Consider the following 25,811-nt stretch of genomic DNA (forward strand, 5'->3'; position numbering starts at 1 on the left):
ATGGTATTTGGGTGTATGTTATCCTAATTGGTTTCCCTCTAGTCTTGTGTGTGTGTGTGTGTGTGTTTGTGTGTGAGTGTTTGTGTGTGTGTGTGTGTTTGTGTATGTGTGTGTGTTGCTAAGTCCCTGTTGTAGGGAGAGGTTTATATATATATATACCGATATATACTGTATGCTTTCGTATATAGCTTAATGTGTTCCATTAGGGAATTGTGTAAGTTTAAATGGGGTTTAAATCTGATATTCGGAATTAAATTTTTAATTGCAAATACAAAGGTTGTTTGTGTATCCTTCTTTGTACATTCTGGTATGTCATTTGTACAGTTAGTTTAAAGAATCTGGAGACACCCACTTTGGGGTGACATATGGCGACCTCCTGCCAGGATACCAGAATTTACAAAGAGGATTTGTGGGGTTTGAGTGCTGACAGTATTAACCTCAAAATGTCCGACCTTGGGACTTTGGTCAGTTTAGGAAAGGAGTTGGGATACGAAGGAGAAGAGCTGAGAAAATTTATTGAAGCTGAAAGAAGTTACGTTGAACAGAATAGGAGAGCAGAAAGGGCAGAACGACGACAGGAGGACAAGGACCAATTAGAAATGGAGCAAGAGAGGCTAAGACTATTAAAAGAGCGATTGGACTTGGAAGAGCGACTTGCTCAGACTAGGGGTCAGATGGTTACTCAGTCAACTCAGGAGGGTGGCGGAAGTGTTAGAGCCGTCGTTGGTACAGATGCAAGTTAAAGGTCCTTCACTGCCGCCTTTTGACGAGAAAACGGACGACATGGATTCATATATACGACGATTTGAAATTTTTGCTAGGGCTGTGGGATGGCCAGAGGATAGGTGGGCAGTGTTACTCAGTTCCTATCTAAAGGGACTTGCACTGGAGGTGTACTCAAGACTCAGTGCGGAGGAAGCTGTGCATTATGGGTGTGTTAAGACTGCTCTTATGGACCGATTTGAGTGCACGGAAGAAGGATTTCGGAAGAGATTTCGTACGGCAAAACCACAAAGTTTTGAGAAAGTATCACAATTTATAACTAGGCTGCAAAATTTGTTAAGCAGGTGGATAGAGTTATCTAATACAGATAAATCATTCGAAGGGGTGTGTGAATTAATTGAAGCAGAACAATTTCTTGATTGTTGTGGAAAAAACTTGCAGGTATATCTACGAGAACGAACACCACAGAACCTGCAGGAGATGATAAATCTTGCAGAAGGTTTTGTCCGAGCTCATGGTGGATTATTACAGAATGCCCGTACACCATGCTACTCCTCTTCAGGGGTAAAGAAACCCGATGCTGCAGTGCAACACAGTGAGGAACAAAGTAATAAGAGGACATTATTTGTAGAGAAAGGATTGTGTTTCAAATGTGGTAAACCAGGTCATCAGGCACGACAATGTAATGCGAGTACAGGTTACAGGAGTCGACCACAAGTGAATCTCTGTACAGAGACTGATTCTAACCCAGGCAGTGAGGACGAGACTTCCAGGAATCAACTGTGTGGACAGACAGTAGACGTAGTGAGTGCTTTAGCGAGGATGCCAGTGTCCAAAGGGTTTGTGTGTGGCCATGCGGTGGATGTACTGCGCGACACGGGATGCAGTACGGTAGTAGTAAAGAAAGGACTAGTACCGACGGAGTGCTTCACGGGACAGCAAAGGAAGGTGAGACTCGTCAATGGACAGGTGGAACAGCATCCGCTGGCAAAATTTGAAGTTCAAACTCCATACTACACGGGACAAGTGGAGGCAGTTTGCATGGATGATCCAGTTTATGAATTAATAATTGGGAATATTGCAGGTGCTACAAAATTAGAAAGTCTACTAGAAAGCCATGCCGTTGCAACCAGGGCAGCATCCCAGAAAACTCGTACCACAAAGAAGTTAAAAGTTGTGGACAACTTACAATTGGATGCACAAGACATGAAGGAGGCCCAGCAGGATGACGAACAATTACGCTGTTGGCTCAAATATGCACAAGATAACCATTCTGGGTTTCAAACCGTTAAGAAAGCTAGTTTCTCTGTGGAAAAGGGTTTGTTATTTAGAACAAAGTGTGTTCAAGGGAAGGATATAAAACAATTGGTTTTACCTACGAAATTTAGAGAGATGGTGATGAGTATTGCCCATGAATCGCCTTTTGGAGGACATTTGGGAAGTGATAAAACGTTGGGAAAGATAGAACAGGAGTTTGCTTGGCCTGGAATGGGGGCTGATGTTAAAAGATTTTGTTTATCCTGTGACATTTGCCAACGTACAGTTCCCAAAGGGAAGGTGGGTAAAGTACCATTAGGTGAGGTTCCCTTGATTGATACACCCTTTCAGAGAGTGGCAGTGGATTTGGTGGGGCCCATTGAACCCAGAAGTGAGTCCGGTAAGCGCTACATTTTGACCCTGGTGGATTATGCCACTCGATATCCTGAAGCAGTGGCATTGAGTAAGGTGGACACAGAGACCGTGGCAGAGGCTCTGCTGGAGATATTTTCAAGGGTGGGTGTACCAGAAGAAATTGTTTCTGACAGAGGCTCTCAATTCACTTCTGATATGATGGGAGAGGTAAGGAGGTTGCTTTCCATTCGTCACCTTCCCACTACTCCCTATCATGCACAGGCAAATGGACTGGTTGAGAGGTATAACGGAACACTTAAGCATATGTTGAAAAAAACCTGTGCTGAGCAGCCAAAGTTATGGGATAGGTACCTTCCCGCTGTTCTTTTTGCCTACAGGGAGGCTCCCCAGGCTAGCCTAGGGTTCTCCCCTTTTGAACTTTTGTATGGGCGGACAGTCAGGGGCCCCCTTAGTATTTTGAGGGAGTTATGGGACAAGGAAAAACAGGAAGGAGAAGTGCTTACTAGCTACCAATACGTTTTTAACCTGAGAGAAAGATTGGAGGAGACGTGTAGACTAGCAAAGGAACAGCTGAAAAAGTCAAAAACTAAGTATAAACGTTATTTTGACAGGAATGCCAAAGAGAGAGAGTTTTCTATTGGGGACAAAGTATTGGTTTTGCTCCCAACTGCAAATAATAAATTGCTTCTACAGTGGAAAGGTCCATACACCATCCAACGTAGGAAAGGTCAAATGGATTACGAAATAGAAATTAATGGGAAATTTAAAGTGTTTCATGCCAATATGCTCAAGTATTATTTCACCAGGCAGAATGGTAATTCAGGAACAGATTATGTTGGGGCTGTAATCGAAGATGAGGAAGACTACGGGAGTGAAGATTTGGTTCTGCCCGGGGTACAGGGTAAGGAGTCCTACACCGATGTACACATCAACCCATATCTATCTACGGAGCAGCAAACCCAAGTAAGAGAACTTCTGCAAAGATTTAGTCCAGTATTGTCCAGTAAACCTGGCTTGACATCTTTGCTTGAGCATAAGATAGAGCTAACCCAACCACAGATAGTGCGATCTCGACCCTATACCATTCCATATGCTTTAAGAGAATCCATAAATGAGGAGATAGAACTGATGAAAAAATGGGATATCATTGAGCCTTCTAACTCACCTTTTTCAACACCAATGGTGGTAGTCAAAAAGAAAGATTCGTCCAACCGCATATGTCTGGACTTTAGGAAATTGAATGCCTTAACTGTTTTTGATTGTGAACCAATGGCTGACCCAGATTACATTTTTGGAGTATTGAATGGAAGCAAGTTTTTCACGAAGATTGATTTGAGTAAGGGATACTGGCAAATCCCACTAGAAGAGGACAGTAAACCCTACACTGCATTCCAAACAGATAAAGGATTATTCCAGTTCAAAGTTCTCCCCTTCGGATTAGTCAACGCTCCAGCTAGTTTTAACCGGCTAATGAGGAAGGTGTTTCAAGGTATGGCGGGAGTACAGCACTTTTTGGACGACATATTAATCCACACACAGACGTGGGAGGAACACTTGCTCATTTTGGGTGAGGTGTTACGGAAGCTGAAAGAGGCAGGAATTACAGCTCGTCCCTCCAAATGCCATGTGGGCATGGCCAGCTTGGAATATCTGGGCCACGTTGTGGGGGGTGATAGGCTTCAACCAATGAAGGACAAAGTAACCAGTATCAATGAAGCTCCCACACCTAGGACAAAGAAGGAACTCCGGTCTTTTCTTGGACTTAGTGGATATTACAGAAGGTTTATTCCCCACTACTCAACCATTGCTGCTCCCCTCACTGAACTAACTAGGAAACAGAAACCAAATGTGTTGAAATGGACTGATAGGGAAAATAATGCATTTCAAACATTGAAGTTTCGTATCTCCAGAGATCCTGTGTTGTTGCTGCCAGATGTGAATCGGCCCTTTACTCTAAGAACAGATGCCTCTGACCAAGGACTGGGTGCTGTGCTACTGCAGGAGCAAGATGGAGTGAAGAAACCTGTCGCGTATGCAAGTAGAAAACTGTTACCCAGGGAGAGAAACTACTCAGTTATAGATAAAGAATGTCTTGCTCTAGTGTGGGGTGTAAAAAAGTTTGAGGCATACTTGTATGGGCACCCGTTTAATTTGGAAACTGATCATAAGCCACTTGTGTACTTGCAATCCGCTAAGAACCTTAATGGGAGGTTGATGAGATGGGCCTTATTTCTGCAGCCATACACGTTGAATATGAAGGTCATTAAGGGTAGTGAAAATGTAGGAGCTGATTATTTGAGCAGAATGTAATCAGAAAATAGATTTTCTTCTTAAATGGGGAGGTATTGTCAGCAACTTTTCCGCTGGTTTTGTTTTGATTTCTTTTTTCTCTCCTTGAGTAGTCTAATAAATTCGATACTATTTCATATATATATTTCCAGGGTTCATTTATGGCGGTATGCTTTATGAAGACGAGTCGAGTACCTGTTTCAAATTTGGCTGGATGGTTCAGATATTTGAATAATAGCTGATAATGATTAATAAGTCTTTAGTAATTGTTCTGTTCATATTGTCAAATGGTTTTCGTTAGTTTAATGAGTTGTGTGTATTTGGAATTGTTTAATGCAAGCAAAAGTATGAACCATTAGTTAATGATTTGGTGTATCTCGTATGTATACAAATCTATTTTGGTAACCAGTTACCGAGCTGAGGAGAGAGAGAAGGAAGAGTGGCCTGGCAGTTCCATACCAGCTGTTGCCCGGACTGTGCCGCGCCTCCTGCTGCCTCGTTACTGGTGCTAGTGTTATGGTGAACCTTGGGTGTATGACGGGATTTACATTGGCTAAGGGGATCCCCAGTTAAGTGCTGAGATTATAAAGCAGTCGAGTAATTCAGTGCGAGTGACAGTGTTCAGTGGAGGCGGTGGAAGGGCAGCAGTTGTTGTGGAGCTCAGGTAGCACATTCCTTTTGGTTATTTACATATTGTCTGGTATTAATATGCTATGTTATTGTGTCTAGGTTTGGCTGTATCAGAGTCCGAGACTCTGGTAGTTTAAAGGTAGCTGATACCCTGCGAGGTGTACGAGTTCATACACCGTTAGTCTGTTTCAGGTCCCAGGGGGGTTATTGTGTGGGGGACTGCGGTGTTGCTTTGAAGTGGGACAGTAATAAGTATGGTATTTGGGTGTATGTTATCCTAATTGGTTTCCCTCTAGTCTTGTGTGTGTGTGTGTGTGTGTTTGTGTGTGAGTGTTTGTGTGTGTGTGTGTGTGTTTGTGTATGTGTGTGTGTTGCTAAGTCCCTGTTGTAGGGAGAGGTTTATATATATATATACCGATATATACTGTATGCTTTCGTATATAGCTTAATGTGTTCCATTAGGGAATTGTGTAAGTTTAAATGGGGTTTAAATCTGATATTCGGAATTAAATTTTTAATTGCAAATACAAAGGTTGTTTGTGTATCCTTCTTTGTACATTCTGGTATGTCATTTGTACAGTTAGTTTAAAGAATCTGGAGACACCCACTTTGGGGTGACAGAAACATCATCTTTATTCTCTTTCCTGTTACCTGTAGTCTGAGTAGAGGCAACGTACTTACTCTCAGCTTTCCTTTTTTCTTTATAATATCTCTTGTGAGTGAGGACATATTCATCAGCTAAAACTGCAGCATCAGACAAATTATCTATTCTTCTCTCATCAAGATATAGGCTTACATCTTTATTAATACACCTTTTGAAGTCCTCCAGCAAAATCATCTGCTTAAATTTATCAAAATCAGAATCCACATTCTTAGAATTTAACCACTGCTCTAACAGATCTTCTTTGATTTTTGCATACTCAACATGGGATTGCTTATCTTGTTTATAAGTTGTCCTAAATTTTACTCTATAGGCTTCAGGAACAAGCTCATAGGCCTTAAGAATCAAGCTCTTAACTATATCTAGTTATCAGATTGATCCTGAGGCAAAGATGCATAAGTTACTTGAGCTTTACCGGTGAGAACAGTTTGAAGGAGTACTGGCCAATACTTTTCGGGCCAATTAAAACCTGTAGCTACCCTCTCAAACAACTGAAAATACTTTGTTAAATCAGATTCATTAAAAGGAGGGACAAGTTTAACCTTTTTAGCCACATCAAAATCATCAGAGCCAGATGATCCAGTTCCACCCTGTCTCATGCGATACTCATGGTCTGCCTGAATCCTAGCAAGTTCAATATGTGCCTGAGCCTGTACCTGTGCCTCCTGAATACGAACCTGAGACTCCGCCTCCTTAGCCTGAGACTCAGCCTCCTTAGCACGTGCCTGAAACTCAGCCTCCTGAATACGAGCCTGAGACTCCGCCTCCTTAGCCTGAGACTCAGCCTCCTTAGCACGTGCCTGAAACTCAGCCTCCTTAACACGAGCCTCCTGCAGAGCTTGCTGTAACTTAGCTATTTCAATCTGCGTTTGCTCATTTGGAGGAGTTACATTAAACAAGCTTTTATTAATCATGCCAACAATTTGATCTTTAGAATGATGAGAGTGAACTGCAATTTCCAATTGTTGAGCAACAAGCTTAAGTTCATTCTTTGTTCTGTTTTCTACATCACACACTGTTTGCACATTTGACAAAAAATCTTTGGTTTCATCAAGCGTAGTAATAGTAGACATCATGAATAAATCACAGTCACAAAATATCAAGCAATATCCTTATGATAATATCCTGAATATCCTGATAAGAGGTGGCCAAATTTATGTTATGGAACAGAGAAAGATAATGTACACTTTAAGCGAGAATACTAAAAATCACTACTGTCCCGTAAAGTTCCAGGTTCAAAACAAAAGAGTTAGGTAAAATTACAAGTTAAAGTTTAATGCTCAAACTAACAACAAAACATTCAGGACTCATAAGGATAATGTAATGGCAAAAGACAGGTTAAATATATGGTTAACTGCAATAGCCTCTATTAACACGAAATTAGCAAGAGTAAATTTATCTAAGTCAGCCCTAATAAAATGAGAAAACCGGCTAATGCTCAGTGAATGCAAGATATATTATTACAGATACAAAATATTGTTAATAATGGCTGACACCCAAAACACATGAATCACAAAAACCTTACTAGGCCTAAGAATTAACACCTTATGCTACACAGTACAAGAAAAAATGCAATAACAGTTATACTCAAATTACACAGCTAGATGGTTGGAGACTTCCTGAGCACTCACAATAATAACAACTGCACAGGGGAGGACAGAGATGTGAGCAAAATGAGGAGTAGATCTAAGTGGAAATCAATGCAGAGACTGAGCTCATTATACAGGGGTCGGCAGAGCCCGGCACAACCTGCAAGAAGGACGCGCAAACGAAGCCACAGGGGACAAAGAGTCGACAATCCTGCTCCGAACAACAGAAAGAACGACCTACTCTATGATAAGGGTAGAAGGGGGGAGTGAGGTAGAACACGCTTGTGATCAAACATGCAGCATACTATACGTTAGAATTACACTAAGGATGATGAAATCATAGGCTATGTAACAATATATAAATGTCACAAATAGTTTACGAGAGATTATAAAAATAATGTAGTACGCATAATAAATCTCTTAAGAAAAAAAATGCTGCGAAGCCTCCTATGCCGCCAAGAATTTGGCCAATTTTGTCGCCACTCCCGGGATGAGATGCCTTGATATGACGTTACGGAATAGATCGACTGATAGAAAAATAGACTGATGGATATGCAAATGAAAGCAGTACCGTATATAACTCATACTGTACTGTAAGAGCAACATCCATGAAATATTTCTAACAGATCTTGTGATAAAAAGCAGGTTGTTTTTATTATGAATAAACAATGGTTCACCCATCAACGAGTTATTAAATAACGCATTTCTATTATTTCACTCACTGTTCGTAGCTACTATGCTCTTTTTAGCTATTGGCATCTCTCTCTCTCTCTCTCTCTCTCTCTCTCTCTCTCTCTCTCTCTCTCTCTCTCTCTCTCTCTGTTAAATCACAAAGGTCTTGTAGGAACTGTAAAGTTTTTGTTGTCTGTGTGTTAATGTATATAATTCCTTTCACTGTATACTGTATATGTAAATCTCCTTAATGTAATCTATCTATGTAACTCCACTTGTCTCTGTACCTCCGAACTGAGAATTCCCTTCTTCTGTTCTTTGCATCTATATAGCTACTCTCCTCTTTTCTCTATTCCTTCGGTACACGACCCATCTCTCTGTGTCTCGTGTAAAAGCAACACAGGGTCAGGAAGAGGATAGAATAGATGCAAGACACGGAAACTCACTTCCTTTGGTCTGTGTATCAATGCAACCATGAGTATCTTTTCTTCCAGTCCGTGTGTCTACTTAACTACCCTCACCTCTCGTGTCTCGTCCCTCCTTCACAACCAAGCTACTACCCCCCTCAGCCTCCCAGCACGACCATCCCGCTATCTCCCGACACTTATCTCCCCGCCCCGCCAGCCATGACGCGGCTTCTTATTTCTTCAGTCAGAGGGAGCCAAAGGGCATCGTCATTAATACTGTGAGTGTGCCTCGTAGTTAAAGCAAACAAGTAAGCAAGCAAGCAAGAAGAAGAAAAAGATGATAATGATGATGATGATGATGATGAATAGGAAGAAGGTTTAAGACTAATGCCTATCGACTGCGCGAGGTCTTTAAGGTAGACATTTTTTACCATGTCACAGCCTCCCCCTTGAGTATGTAGAAATCTCTCTCTCTCTCTCTCTCTCTCTCTCTCTCTCTCTCTCTCTCTCTCTCTCTCTTCATAAAACCAGTAACAAGTGACATAGGCAAGTATTGGTCAATTTTATTATTACCAATATTCTCAAAAATTATCGAAAAAATCGTTGCTAATCATCATACTAACTTCCTAGATGCTGACAAACCCCTATCAAACTCTCAACATGGTTTTCGACCTAAATTATCTACGGATACAGCGCTTACAGTAATAATAGAAAATATATATAAAAACATGGAAAACAGACATATATCTCTGTTGACTCTTTGTGATCTCTCCAAAACACTTGAGTGTGTAAGTCATAATATTCTTCTTAATAAACTAAATAAAGTAAACATTGATAGCTTCTGGTTTGATAACTATCTTAGTGATAGATCACAAAGAGTGCGTATGCAAAATACAGTGTCCTCTAATTTAAAACTGGCATATGGTGTCCCTCAAGGTTCAAACCTAGGCCCAATACTGTTCAATGTACAGCCAGGGAAAGTTCCGCTTTACCCACCTCCCGAAGCACTAGTGTGAGACAGGTGAGTGTGAAGCTGCTACCAGACCTCGTATGTCTGGTAACTGTGAGTGTGAAGGAGGGGGAGGCGGGGGATTGTGGGCAGAGGAGGGTTTGGTGATAGGTTGGGAATCACGTGTAAGTCTGCAATGTATGACCTGGACGGTGTGTTTGGGTTAATTTAGTAAAGATAGATGACAATGTGATGCTAACATTTTATGAGAAAAATTTCGTAGTTGTCTGTAGAGTTAGTTTTGTCAGGAAAGTTATGGATGTTTGCTGGGTTCGGACGGAGATATGAATGCTTTCATTCCCTTTCGACTTTAACATGAGTTTCCCGAGGAGATATTCGTAACGATATAAGATATTTATATTTTGTATTGCCTCGAAAACAAAACCACTATATTATCTATCATTCTATCTTTCTATCTATCTACCTATATCTATATCTATCTACATTTATCTACCTATCTATTCATCTACCTACCTATCTATCTGTCTATCTATCTATCTATCTATCTATCTATATATTCATCTACCTACCTATCTATCATTCTATCTATCTATCTATATATCTATATATATATATATATATATATATATATATATATATATATATATATATATATATATATATATATATATATATATTTATTTATATATACTCGTATATCCTCTGTCATCCCACTGTAAACATCCTCCTGCAAACATTTTCGGGGTTATTCTGGTAATTAGTCATCTTGAACTTAGAGTCTAAGGTAGTGTGTAATAATTTAAAAAAAAAATCTATAGGATCGATTAACAGGTTCTTCGTTTTCCTTTAGACAGATTGACATGGGAAGTCCTAATTATTAGACCAGTCTCCGTAAATAACATTCCGATAGATCATTACAAAACTAAACCATAGAAGCATACCTTTGACAATAAACATATATTGATAATGTGACGTGAGCAACTCTCTAAACCCTCCCACCCCCGCCCACCTCCCTCCCACTCACAGTTACCAGACAGATGGGGTCTGGCTGCTGCTTCGTGACTATTCGTTGACTACCAATGCTCCGAACAGTGGGTAATGCGGAACTTTCTCTGACTGTACATGTCAATGATATGGCACAAAACTTTAATGACTGCACACTAGTCCAATATGCTGACGACACACAATTCCTTCATAGTGGTACACTAAATGAACTAAATGCTTTAATCAGTAAGGCAAAAGAAACTCTAAATAACGCCAAAAGATATTTCTCGAGAAATGGATTTATGTTGAACACAAACAAGACAGTGTATCTTCATAAGGACCCGGCAGCTAATTGGAAAAATACCACCTAACACTACTGTTAAATTTGATGGTAGTCGTATTAAACCAAGTAACTATGTCAAAACATCAGGAGTGTACATGGACCACTACCTCATAATTGATACCCATGTGAACGAGATAAGCAAAAAGGTTACAGGGGCCTTAATGTATATTAACAGAATAAAAAATAGTTTTGATAGTTCAACTCGGCAAGTCATTGGTCAGTCACTTGTACTAAGCCTTCTAAACTACTGTATTACAATATGGGGCTCAGCAAACAACACTTTACTCATTAACGTCTAAAAACTACAAAATTTTGCGGCTAAAATAGTAGATGGGAGAGATAGAAAATGTGATCATGTTACCCCTATCTTAAAGGAACTAAAGTGGTTAAATATTCCTAATATAATAACCTTTAACATAGCAAAGTTTTCAGATAACTACACAATCAATACCCAGATTATCTTCTATCTCTCCCTACTGTAAATCGTGTAACTCAAAGTACTACCAGACAACAAAATAACCTGCACGTCCCCAAAGTAAACTCAAAGACTGGTGCCAGATCCATCTCTGTAAAGGGACCTAAGATATGGAACCAACTCCCATTAAATATCAAAGAAGCCAGTAATATAGATTCATTCAAAGCAAAACTAAAGGAATTCTCTCTGACTTAGGCACATCAGTTTATGTAAACTATTGTACACCATTGTATATACCCTTGTCAATACTATGTATAAAGAATAACCACTCATGTGGAAAGAAAGTGTATTATTGTTATTATTATTATTATTATTATTATTATTACTCTCTCTCTCTCTCTCTCTCTCTCCGTTATCCAGTCCAGGCGTCACAGTGTTCATATTTAACTGTTAATCTTTCTTTTTCAGTGTAAGGAGTTGCGTATTTGACTAGATCAGTTTCAGACGTCTCTCCTAAGCCAAGTAAAATCGTTTGATGGTAGCAAGAGCAAAATCTAAAAGACATCATAACAGTGAAAAGCTTGGGCAGGAAGGAAACCAGAGCCGGATATTTGTCTTGCTGCCTCCAGACGATGTTATTCAACTTGAGAAGGATCTGTAGTACTAAAGGAAACTTTTTCTGTTATACCCTTTGCTCCAGTTAAAAAGGTTCCCCCCCAAGTAGGAGAATATCGTCAGTAGATCGCAAGAATAAGCAGAAGAATACGTCGCCGGATTCAACGGTTACCTTGTTCCAAATCTCATTAAATACTGCAGTAAAAATGAATGGCAATTAATGAAACACAACCAAGACTCGGAAGTAACTCATTTCAGACATCAGCATCACAGGGCTACAGTCAAGGATAAAATTTCTTCTGGTCTGTGTGTGTTAAGGAAAATCTGTGAAATTCCTCTCTGACGCCTCATATCAAAGTCTCACGCAGGCAGAGAGATACTCGTATACTAGACCTGTCTTAGTATGGGACTATTAGCCAACATAGAACTGTGAAAGGTCAGAGAGATAAAATATTCAGTAAATTGTTTTTCCCCCGAGCTACATCTGTCTCTGTTCACGTAAATAACAGAATGAACTGAGAGGTTTACAATTTTCTTTTTCCACAAGTTTTAAAGCGCGTGCATTCTAGTCGTCTTGGCGGGTGGACGAGCGAAGAAGGTTCAGTTTAAGATTACAAAAAAGTTACATTAACTGTCATAGTAAATCTCCAGAGGGCATCGAGGTGCGGGTATAATAGAAGCCACAAAACACGATCAGTTACCCACGGGGCTTTTAAAAAGTAATTTGGCTCCGCAGCAATACTAATTTAGGAAGTTACGAGCCTTAGGTGTATCTACGACGAACACCCTTTCTCCTGCCCACCCCTTGCATCTAAACATAAGGAGTTGTAACTACTGCATGGTTAAATTTCTATACGCATTAAAGAGAGAGAGAGAGAGAGAGAGAGAGAGAGAGTTATATAGGATACACACACCATACACGCCCCACCTCGAGGTACTTAATGAGTGGCCTCTCCTTAGTATTAATGAAAAGACTTATTTTCTACTTATGGAAAATCAACAACAGGATTTGGATGTCAAGAAGAAAGGGTGAGAGAGCATGAGATCGAGTAAGCATGAGAAATATGTGTCGAATCTTCATTTAACATTGTGTCTGATGTCAAAAATAATATGGCTCACAACTTTCCTTTTTTTTTTTTCTTACCACGATTAGCATACGTGAAAATTTTTCTTTTTCTTTTTACATTTTAAGATCTTTTCTTTTGTTATGCTGAAAATATCTGTGAAGTCACAAAATGAATGTCAGGGGCAATAAATAAATAACCTTCGAGCAGTGGATCTCAGATATTTGTACCTTATATATAAGTTAGAAAAAATAAATGTTTTGATTCACTGCCACTTACTATAGAATTTAATAAGAAATACAGTAACAGTTAAACTAATTCATAATTCATTTACGAACTAAGATACATCAGCACGTGCAGATGTTGATACATAAAATAACTGGACTGTAATGTACTTGTTTGTAAACTACAACCTCTAATGTACCCTTAAAGTTTGTGTTTATATGTAATGTAGTCAATACTGATAAGGTCAGCAAAACTTAAAACTAATAAACAAACCCATACCAGCACATACGGAAATGCATAGGCCTATACACAGCACATAACCGACTTCTGCAAACACAGGGTGTCAACAAAGCCTGCAGAGTAGAGACTGAAGGTGTGGCGGTGTCAGGTGCGCTTGTGTGTGTGACAGTGTTAAGATTGACCGGGTGAAGTGTAAAATTATGAAGTGCTATACTGTAGGGTATGGCAGTGTGAAATGTGAATATGAGGTGTAACTGTAAGGTGTACACGTAGCTGAGACGCAACAGTGTGGGGTATGGCTATGTGAAGAGTGGCTGTAACGTGTAACTGTGGGGTGTGGCAGTGCGAAGTGTGAGTGTGAGATTCTGAGATGTAACTGTAAGTCACGACGAAGTAGGAGTGGCAGTATGGAGTGTAGTGTATGTGGTGTCTGTGAGCTGTGATAGCCTTCTACTGATAGACAAAACATAAAGCAAATGTAAGAGACAGAAAGATTACCACAGAAAGATAAAAATAACTCCTACCAAACGATAACTTCTCATGAAATCTGAAATCATACAAGGCCATAAAAGTGTTGAGTGAGGCTAACCATTGCAATATGTCCAGCTGTTAGGAAAGCTAGGCCACATTACCAGGTTTTTCTACACGTTACCCGACGCAACGGTTGACACAGGTTTCATGCATGGCTAACCCACACCCGCTCCCCTTGCTTCTTTTTCTTCTTCTGAGGTCTCAGTGACTATCCTTCTCTCTCCTCTTTCTTTTTATTCAAATTCGTGTAATCCCCTCCCTCCCTTGCACCATTTTCGTACACTCATTCACCCTCTTTCTCTCTCTTCCTTTCTGTCCTTGTATATTCCTTTCTCACTCTCTTTCTCTCTCTTCCTTTCTCTCCTTGTATATTCCTTTCTCACTCTCCTTCCATTCTCGTACATTCCTCTCTCTCTCTCTCTCTCTCTCTCTTTCTCTCTCTCTCTCTCTCTCTCTCTCACACACACACACACACACACACACACACACACAAGCATAAAATCTTTCTTCACGTCCTTTTTCTTTTATCTTCTATATCATTGCCTCTCCAAGACGCCAGCGGTCCCCTCTCTCACATTTCTCTCTGCCACCTTATTTTTTATTCCTTTATATTTTCAGTTTTGTGTAGTCTTCCCTTCCTTTACTCTCTATCAGTTTTTCCTTGCTTCTTCCATTCTATCCCATTCTGTTTTTGTTATATATATATATATATATATATATATATATATATATATATATATATATATATATATATATAGATAGATAGATAGATAGATAGATAGATAGATATGTTTTCTTTTTTCTGTTCACTGTGGTTTATTTAAATATGTTTTACTTCATCAGTCTCATCGGAAACCACGCAAATGTACTTTCCTTTTAAATATTTTTCATTCTTCTTCAGAATATTCACTTTACAGCGCTTTTGTTTTCCAGTCTTCAGTTCGATTTCATCGCCCCTCATTTTTTAGTGTTTGATATTTTCAAAAGACATTATGAGTTTACTTTACACCTATTCTCTTCTTTCGTCATTTGGCTGTTGATCCTGGTAACCATTTCAGGACATTTTTTTCTCAGTTTTAGTCGATAATTTTACCTTTACCATTCTATCTGTATCCAATTTCCCTTTTCACTCCCTGCTCCCTAATTCATTCTCTTCATCTTTTTCTTATCTGCTATAGATCATGTCTTTTCGTTTTACAGACACCAAGCATTATAAAAGTAAGGTTAATTCCATTTCTTCTTCTACGAACTTAACAAAAAAAAAAAGAAGCCTTCCTTACAAAAATTAATAATAAATTCTAGCAACAAAATAAGAATTTGAGTTAATTATTTAGAAATGAGGCAAATATCAGAATGTAAATGGATAATATTGGGGATACTTAATACATACATATTAATCTTCTGATCAACATGCTAATGCAAATACCTAATAACTTATGATTCTGATAGTAAAGTGTTTTCAAAGAGAAATATAGCAACACTACATTAAATATAAAGTTCTGAGAATAATAAAATATGAGTGATGAAAGTAAAACCTGTACACAATAGGAGACAGAGGAGGTGGAGAGAAAATTCTAAAAACTACAACAGCCAGAGATTAAGATTAAGCGTGGCTGACATTTTTCATTGTGTTGAGTGAAGTATGCTGCTGCCAGATGTACGGTGGAGTTGAGTGTGCTAGAATCTGAACACACACACACACACACACACACACACACACACACACACACACACACACACACACACACATCATCATCATCATCATCATCCATCACATCATGATAGCTTGTGTCTGTCACAGCCAACACCTTTCCCTGCCCCACTAAACCTCACGCTTATCACACACTTGTCACTCTCTCCTAGGCCACCCCTGTCCCTCCCCCCCCCATACACATCTCACCTTACTTTTCAGATTCCTCTCCACAATAAGGCAGAAATTGTTAAAGAAAAAACAAAGCTAGTCAGATGGCACCACAACATTACCGAAATTAGCTGCACTGACACTGTAATAAAAACAAAAGTAACGTTTCTTTGACAGTAAAGTGTCTTATACAATTGCTGTTCTGCGGTGCCTATGGACAGGGATCCATATTTTGGGTGACATGAGAGTCTTCGTGGCAATTTTCTCTTGGCATTAAATATGTACTTCATAATGCACCTTAGCATCATCTTATTTGTCAATTTATACCTGCATAATAACGACATAGTTTGCAACGGTAACGTACAAGAGGATACTGTAGTGTGTGTGTGTGTGTGTGTGTGTGTGTGTGTGTGTGTGTGTAGAATAGATAGCTAAGGAAGAGTTGTTACGAAATCCCCAAGCCACTCAGAATACTATCCTGGTTCTTCTTTATCCCAGCTGTTTCGCACTAGAGGTGAAAATAGTTAATTGTGTTGCAAACTGGCGGTTCCTTATTGTACTGTGGGTGCATGTTTGTGATGTTTTACGTGTCAGTCAAGCTTGCTGCGTTGGTGATGATTCTTGAGCAACTGCCAGACATCCAAAGTTATTCTTGATTCGTATGGCCAGAGGCGTTTGATCACAACCTGATTTTGTGGGAGAACTCGTATTATTGCCACCTGCTGTTATCAACGAACATCATTTATTTTTTTCCCAGTAATGGTACTCTTGTGCCAAGGCTTCGTGCACTGCGACATGGTATCGTGATGAAGCCTGCTTTGCGCCTAATTCACGTTGTTGTAGGAGGTACAGTAACACTTCCCTTAGCCATTCATTTTGCACACTACACTTCACTACCCTTCAGTGTATCAGTGATGCAATCTGTGCTGCTACCATAAAGATGCGAATGACATGCAGGACAAGTGTTTCGTAAAACTCAACTTAGTTAAGGAAGATGTGTTACAAAGTGGCCTAGGTCAATGCAATATGGCTCGATAGTTCTAGCTAAAGCCATGGAACAACTTGATTAAATTTAATCAGTTTGGAACAATGACACAGAAACAGGATAAAGTTCAATTACTTTTCAAAAAGTTAATCTGTGACGGGGTGTCAGTGTGTGATGGTGGACGTAGCCTCTGCGGTGCTTTATTGGTTCACCTCTCCCTCACTTCCAGAGTCCACTGTCAGCCTCACTCTATATTCCATCACGCCGGTCCCCTTTCCCAACCATCTTTAACACTATGCCCATCACTCCTCCACCACACCCTCTCCATTCTTGACTTATCTGTCCTAAGTGCATTTCGAGAAGCAAACAGGACTTTGAATCCATGGTATACAATTTGATAATGTAAGCGTGTGAGAAATGAAGAGCGGAGAGAGAAAATTTTGCATGTTTAAGATAAAAAGTCAGCGATCGATGAATGGTAGTTTTAACCCAGTGTACTACAGGCCAACATTACCCTTGAGGGGTGTTGCTATAAGCTCTCGGTCGTGTGTTTGCCATCACGTGAGGGCGTCCCTCCACAGCACCGGGGAATAAGGGTGAAAAAGGTAACAGTCAATTCCCTTGCGAGCACTGTCGGGCCCGGGGCTTGGGGACAGCCCGAGGTAAGGTTAGCGTAGTGGAGATCATTTGAGCTGTAGGGGACCATCTTACGTCTGTGGCAGCGTTTGACGAGATACAAACATACTGGTCATGTCTTTTATTCAAACCCAGGCCCGTTAACGCTAGCCTTATCTTACCAGAGTATTCCACCACTGTAAACTGCCAAAGAAATTGCTATACAGCATTTATAAAAGGATTCCGGGTAATTCAGTGGAAATGAAATTGTACAGTTTTTGAAGAAAACCCAGTGAATGTCATGAAGTTGAGTGAGAAAATGTGAAACAGTTAATAAAAATATCGTCAATGAGCAGTGAGTAACAGGTGATGTGAATATTACACACTTGACAATAAAAAAGTAAGCAGTGATTACCTGAGAAACTTTGACGACGAAAAAAAAAAAATGAAGCAATATATATATATATATATATATATATATATATATATATATATATATATATATATATATATATATATATATATATATATATATATATATATATATATATATATATATATATATATATATATATATATATATATATATATATATATATATATATACTGTATATATATATATATATATATATATATATATATATATATATATATATATATATATATATATACTGTATAGATAGATAGATAGGTAGACATAGACAGATATATGAATGTAAGAATGTAAGTGTATAATATCATCAGCACTAGAAGAAACCATATTCTATCTTTATTATATTATTATTATTATTTTTTTTTTTTGTCACGCGTACGACAGTCAAAGTCTGTTGATTAAGAGTAGCATTTATATCTGTCGTGTAAATCGTTTTTGCTTGTGATTAAGCAGGAATTTAGAGCCATATAAGACAACTGGCAGAGAGAGAGAGAGAGAGAGAGAGTAAGCTGTATAAATTTTCAAACACAAACAGGCGCTTCAGCGACCTCATGCACTGCATGTAATCAGTCTGTCCAGATATTTGCTGCAACACAAAGTACAGAAATATTCCAAGGGCGAGAAGGGGAGCTGGTAGTGCAGTGATACTATATCCAGCTGACGATAGAAGATTTCAGATCTTATTCTCCGACCGATCAGACTGTTAGACAAAGTTTGCTTCCTCCCCTTGATCCTGTTCACCCAGCATTTCATCTAGGGACCTCGATGCTGTGCACTTAAGGGAAATTGGACCTTAGCGCGGGTAGGGGGATGGGTCGATTATTAGGGTAAACCAGCTCTGCTGTCGAACCCTGCTGTGGATGTCGCTGATTGGGCTGCGCAGTTGACCCTCGTGTATAGTTTGGTGCAGTGAGGATATGTCCCTTCTCCCCATGGGACTAAGATACGAATAAATGTGTGTGTGTGTGGATGAGTAAAATGGGAGTGTGTCGTCCTGTCTCGGCTACCTCCCTTTCTTTGTGGGAAGCAGCCTAGGTATATAGCTAGATATAAAGTTTTACGCTAGCAGAGTCAAATTATATTTTCTTGTTTTAATCTAATTCTCCTGTCATTCTGTCTTATATGAAATCCAGCACACACACACACACACACACACACACACACACACACACACACACACACACACACACACAGACACACACACACACACACACACACACACACACACACCACATTCGCGCACGTACACACAAACAGACCCACGCACGCAAGGGTGGAACCGATTATAATCAGTGACCTAGACAGATGTGGTCGAGGTCCCAAAGTAATGCCTGAATATCTAGTTCTACACACACACACACACACACACACACACACACAGACACACACACACACACACACACACACACACGTAGAAACCACGTATGCAGAAATGGTGAAAGTAAAGAAAGACTTAGAAACAAGGGTGGAGGAAAAAAGCATTAAAAAGGAGGTGAAAAGAATAATCCAAAACAATCCAAAGTTAGTCAGAGATTCAGTAGAGATAAACAAATCAATAGTAATCACTGGTATAGAAGAGGATGAAGTTAAAAACAAGATCACAAGAGACAAAAAGGAGATGGCAAATGTAATGAGCTTACTGAAAGAAGCCTATCTATCTATCTATTGCCAGACGCCTTAATCCCGTTTGGGGTGGCCACAAACTAATCGCCTCCAAGTCGCCCTGTCCCCCGCCATTTCACTCCCCTGCTCCCAACTCACACCCCCCTCTCTCATATACCTCTCCACCCCATCTCTCCATCTCATCCTCGGTTAGTGCCCCTCCCCGGAAAACAACTAACTAAAAAAACAAACTGAAAGAAGTATCAGAGGAAATCTGTAGTAAAGACATAGAGGAACACAAAAGGTTAGGGAAATACGAGAAAAGCAAGACAAGACCTCTAAAGGTGACTTTCCAGAGTGTAAACACTGTGGAAGAGATACTAAAAAATGCAAAGAATCTTAAGGAAAAAGAGGAGTTCAAAAATGTATGGATAAAAAGATGTCTAACACAAGAGGAAATGGAATTACTGAAAGAGAAAAGGGAGGAAGCAAAAACAAAAAATGAGGGAAGATCAGAAGAGGACAAGAAGAAATTTTTTTTACAAAGTAATAGGATTGCAGGTAGGAAAGTGGTACACAAACAAGATGGAAGAAAAAGGAGGAAGGTAGTAGAACCATGTCAGGACAAGTATATAAACAAGATGATAAAGTTGATGTACTCAAATGTGGATGGAATGGTATCTAAATTACTAGAGATGAATGATTATGTCAGAGAAATGAACCACAAGTAATATGCCTAACTGAAACAAAATTAATACCAAGGATATCAAATGACATACTAAACTTAGAGGAATACAATATATGGAGAAGAGACATATTTAAAAAAAGGAGGAGAAATTATAATATTAACTAAGAAAAATCTAAAAGTCAAGGAAATAAAACTAGATATACCATCACAAGTAGAACTGATTGCAGTAGAGATCGACACATCTGAAGGTAAAGTAATTGTAGCCAATTTGTACATGCCACCCAGATCAAACACATGGGAAAGAGACGAATATGAGGACCTGGCAGAGAGTACAATTCAGAGTGTAAGATCATTGCTACATAAAATGGAAGAGAAATCGGAAAGAATTATACTAACTGGGGACTTCAATACAAATATAAATTGGAATACTCTAGATATAAATAGCCAAGAAAGCTGTTGGGACCAAAAGCTCCTGGATCTCGTACAAGAGTTTTTCTTAACGCAACATGTGAGAAAACTACCAGAAAAAGAGGACTTGATGTACCTTCAGTGCTAGATCTAATATTTACAAGGCAAGAAAATGATATTGACAGTTTAATATATCACCCTCCACTCGGCAAAAGCGATCATGCAGTACTAAACTATAACTTCAGGATAGCATATGACAAAGTAAACAGCAATGATAGTTACAAAAAGAGCCTAAACTATAAAAAGGGAAATTATCAAGACCTAAAGAAGTATTTCTTAGAAGTTGATTGGGAAAATGAGCTTAGAGGACAAGATTTAAATGCTGTATATAAAAATTTTTGTGAATTTTATGAAATAGGAGTCCAGAAGTACATCCCACAGCACAAAGAAGCAGATAAGAAAATACAGAAATGGTTCAATACAGAATGTAAAAAATCAAAAGAAAGAAGAGATTTGTTGTGGAATAGATACAGAAGACACAGTTGTGAAAGGGCGTACAATAATTACAAACAGGCAAGAAACGACTATACAAGAATAAGGAGGGAGGCCCAAAAACAGTTTGAGGAGGATATAATAAATAAAAGTAGTGAACAACCAAAGCTGTTTTACAGCTATATCAGAAGCAAAACTAAAGTAAAAGATATAATACAATCCATTACGGACGAGGGAATCACTTATACACAAGAGAAAGATATTTGTGAAGCACTAAATAAGAATTTCCAATTAGTTTTTACAGAAGAAAAAAATTTTGAGTGGGACTATGTGGAACACGCATGTCCACACATACTACCAGATATACAAATAGCAGAAAAAGTAATACAGGAGGAGTTAAGTAGATTAGACAGAGGAAAAGCAAGTGGTCCTGATGAAATTTCATGTTGGGTATTACGAGAATGTGCAAAGGAGTTATGTAAACCATTATTTTTAATTTTCAAGAAATCCTTGAGTCAAGGTAAACTACCAGATATTTGGAAAAAACAAATATTGTCCCCTTATTCAAGAAAGGAAATAGACAAAATCCACTCAACTACCGACCAGTATCACTGACCAGTGTTGTAAGCAAGGTATTAGAAAAACTTATAAGAAAAGCTTGGGTAAATCATCTAGAAGAACACAGTATGATAACAGAAAGACAGTTTGGTTTCAGAAAAGGAAAATCATGTGTTACTAATCTGTTAAGCTACTATGACAGAGTAACAAACACAATACAGGAAAGGGAAGGATGGGTGGACAGTATCTATTTAGATTTCAAGAAAGCTTTTGACACAGTACCACACCAAAGACTTTTATGGAAACTGTACCATCAAGGAGGAATTCGAGGCAAACTGTTTTGTTGGATGCAAGACTTTCTCATAAAAAGAGAAATGAGGACAGTACTAAGAGGAAACTACTCATCATGGAAAGAAGTGACTAGTGGAGTACCACAGGGTTCAGTGCTGGCACCAATCATGTTTTTAGTGTATATAAATGATATAAACAGTAACACTGGAAATGAGAGCTATCTGAATATGTTTGCAGATGATGCAAAAATACAAAGGAGAATTACTAACACATACTCTTGTAAAGAGCTACAAGAAGAATTAAATAAACTTCATGAATGGAGTAGTACATGGTAAATGGAATTCAATGTGAACAAGTCTCATGTAATCAAGTTTGGTAAAAGTGGAAAAAGACCTGATTGGGATTATAAGTTAAGAAATAAAACCCTATATACATCAGAAAGAGAGAAAGACCTAGGTGTGATTATCAATAACAGACTATCTCCGGCTGACCACATCAGCGAGAAGGTACGGAACATGTATACACTGCTTGCAAATATGAGAATAGCATTCACATACATAAATGAAGACATGCTAAGAAGGATAATAACATCATTCATTAGACCAACCCTGGAATATGCATCAGTAGTCTGGAGTCCTCATCTCAAAAAGCACATAGACAAGATTGAAAAAGTTCAAAGGGCCGCTACAAGATGGATACCAAGCTTAAGGGACCTAAGCTACGAAGAAAGACTAAGTAAACTGAATCTACCAACACTACAGGAGAGAAGGAAAAGAGGTGACATGATAATGCTATATAAATGCATATCAGGAAAGGAGAAAATAGACATAAACGATTACTTAACATATGGAGAAGCATCAGCAAGAGGACACTGCAAAAAACTGCATAAGAAGAGAGGTGATAAAGACGTAAGGAAAATCAGTTTCCCAAACAGAGCAATTGATCAATGGAATGCACTACCGAATGAAATAGTGTGTGCCAAAACAATTCACAAATTTAAGGATATGTACGATAAATATGGTTTAAGACACGGGACAGTACGAGCTTGACTCATTCCTGTAAAGATACAATTAGGTAAGAACAATTAGGTAAGAACACACACACACACACACACACACACACACACACACACACACACACACACACCAGTGCTTAGTAAACTTTATCCACAACACACGTAGTTGCAATAATGGTGTGCAAATTAGCGAGATGAGTAGTGGAAGCGGCAAAGCTTGTGCAGGACGTGTTGGGAGCGAGTGTTGAGGCAGATCTTGTCACCTGCTGCGTGATTAACAATGTAGCAGCCTCAGCCATCATCCTTAATGCACTCATAAACTGCCAGTGTAATAAAGGATGAACACTTTACTACACTGAGGTCTTTGTGGTCCGTGTGGAGGCAGAGTGGCCAGGTACAGTAGGGGGCACCAGTTCGTCTAATGTTACACCTCTTTCTGCTTTCCACTTTGCTATGTTGGGTAATATTCCGAAGCTGAGGCAGGGCTAGTATGTTTTTCTGACCATAGATTCAAAACTGCACCTCTTTTACTTCACACATTACTCCGTTGGTATGTTTCCTTGTCCTTAGATTGTTCTCTTTGATATGATGCGTTTGAGAGGAAAGTGTCGGAAATGCCCTGGGTGTGAAGTAGACGCAGGGGAGCAGTAGGCAAACTTTTGTCCTTAACTGCACTAGAGGTCACTGGCTGGTATCCACTCAAAAAAACAAACAAACAAACAAAAAAATGGCCAGAACACAATAGCAACATTTCCTGGATCAAGCCACAGACACCAGCTTGGAAAAAATGTATAGCCTTCTTTAATCCTGGTACTAAAATTGTTCACGGCTTTGCATTATTTTCAAGGTCACCGAGTTGGAGGAGGTAGATAAGGGTAAACATTAATCTACTGTCCCAATCTATCTGATCAGTCAGACCCATCCACCACAGGCATGCAACCGTCGCTGCCGGACCGCCTCGTCCGCTGTGAGATGTATGGGAACTATGTTCCCATACATCTCACAGCGCCTCACCACAGCGCGGAGCTGGGATTAGTCAGGAGGTTTGATTCTTGGATGGACGACGTATTTGCATCTCCACCGATTTAACAGGGGCATAATAGTAGGCTCCGCGTCACCGCGTTATTTGGCTGTATGGTTACCAACCAGCGTTGTATATGATTTCCTGAGTTACAGGGAACTGTTTCTCTTGTCACTCAGTGTGTGCCCTCCTGAAGTGCAAAGAAGAGCAATAAATAGAGACAGGAAGGCTAGAAGATATAGGAAGAACGGAAGACAGACACAGAAGAAGATTGGTAGATATGAAGGAAGAAGTAGGTAGCACTACAAAAAGTGAGTGGATAGTGGGCGCTCCCACCTACCACCGTCAGGGTTTAGTACTGGCGGTATTCATTCAATCATGAGAAGCATAATCCATTTCAAATATTCACACGGGGTGGAGAGATGAATGCCAGGGTTTTTCAATTCCCATGAGTCCGGTGACGTATTTTGTATATAAATCTTTCTACTACCAGAATATTTTATTTACCTTAGGAGTGATTTTACAAACTGGAGAGGCTAAACGTAGCTCCCATAAAGTCCTTCTCTTCCAGACATAATTTTGAAGATGAATAAACTCTGTTGGGGTTAACAAGAATTTAATATAAAACGTGTTATAGGATTGAATGGTTCAGTCTCTCACGGGGCCTGAATCAGAGCAGAAAGGTATCCCTAGGTACAATGTTCCTCCCTGCTGTGCCCGAGGTACGAGGCTGCCTGCAGTAAACGTGTTGGGAGTAGGAGGTGGCCACACTAGTGCACCAATAAATCGAGGCTGGATTTCAACCAGCATTCTCATCCCTTTTAGTCTCTTAGAGAGACACGTGTGTAATACATGGCCAGTATTTTTTCTCCTCTACTCTCCCAGTGGTAGTTATGTTGTCTTACTTTTCAGTTAAAAAAAAAAAAAAAAAAAAACACGAAGACTAGTGCATAACTCACCAGCTACCATTGTGCAGTGCCAATGTCGTTGTCTTCTGGATTTTGTACATACTGAGGTCACCGTATGACAGAACCAAGGTATCATGGACAGAAAACACATAATACCTGTATTAGTAATCTTTCCTCTTACTTTATCTTGTTTCTCATTATCTCCATAAAATAAAGAAAATATAAGTAAATGAAATCCTTACTAAACATAGAGACATATATAGGCGACGTTACTAGCAACCTTTAAGCCAGTAAGATTTATTTAAGTGACATAAGCTAATATTCAGGGTTTAAGATTCTGTGCCAGGAATGCAAAATTTGATGGAGAGCAACGAAAGAGCCTAGTTACACAAAAAGAAGAGCTCTAAAATTCTGTACTGGATGTTATATTTCAATAATCATATTTCCCTGTAAAATTATTTTGCTTCAGCCTCTATTTCCAGTTAACTGAGTTACCGGATATTCCATAATATAAGGAGAAACATCCCTTAACTTCATTTCAATCAAGCCTGTAACTAGCCATATTATTTTACTGATTTTTTTCTTTAAAAAAAAATGAACCCAGAATCAGAGCCTGCAACATATGTCCCTTGCTGAGAAAGATGAACAAACAGGAAGCCTGAGTCAAGATCCGTTCCTTCCGAGATGCATGGACACGCTGAATGTATAAGACTTAAGGTTATACACAGTGGGAGAGACCAGTTGAGGCAGACAGTTGCTGACACACAAGCTGCCTAAATGAAAGTCTGTCCCTCAGGCAGTTTAAGCAGGGAGGGCATGTTGAGGCGGCAGACGCACTGGTGTATTAGCGGTAACAAATCAGAGGCAAAGATCATGGGTCAACAAAAATCAGGCGGAGTTGTGTCACTATTGGCTGGATCGGTGCACATCATTCAAGCACATGC

The 25,811-nt window shown here is 39.3% G+C and overlaps 1 protein-coding gene across 1 annotated transcript in view; it reads left to right on the plus strand.

The window, feature by feature from the left end:
• Positions 1-443: 443 nt before the first annotated feature.
• Positions 444-25,811, plus strand: part of LOC145414589 (uncharacterized) — a 54,576-nt gene continuing 29,208 nt past the window's right edge. The window contains exons 1-4 of the mRNA XM_080284115.1: positions 444-710; positions 1,165-2,010; positions 2,332-2,562; positions 3,166-4,393. Coding sequence (XP_080140241.1) covers positions 444-710; positions 1,165-2,010; positions 2,332-2,562; positions 3,166-4,393 — 2,572 coding nt within the window. The remainder of the gene's footprint in view (positions 711-1,164; positions 2,011-2,331; positions 2,563-3,165; positions 4,394-25,811) is intronic.

Source organism: Coenobita brevimanus, chromosome 13 (assembly GCF_032717465.1).
Source record: "Coenobita brevimanus isolate Jiangsu-jjx chromosome 13, ASM3271746v2, whole genome shotgun sequence".
NCBI lineage: Eukaryota > Metazoa > Arthropoda > Malacostraca > Decapoda > Coenobitidae > Coenobita > Coenobita brevimanus.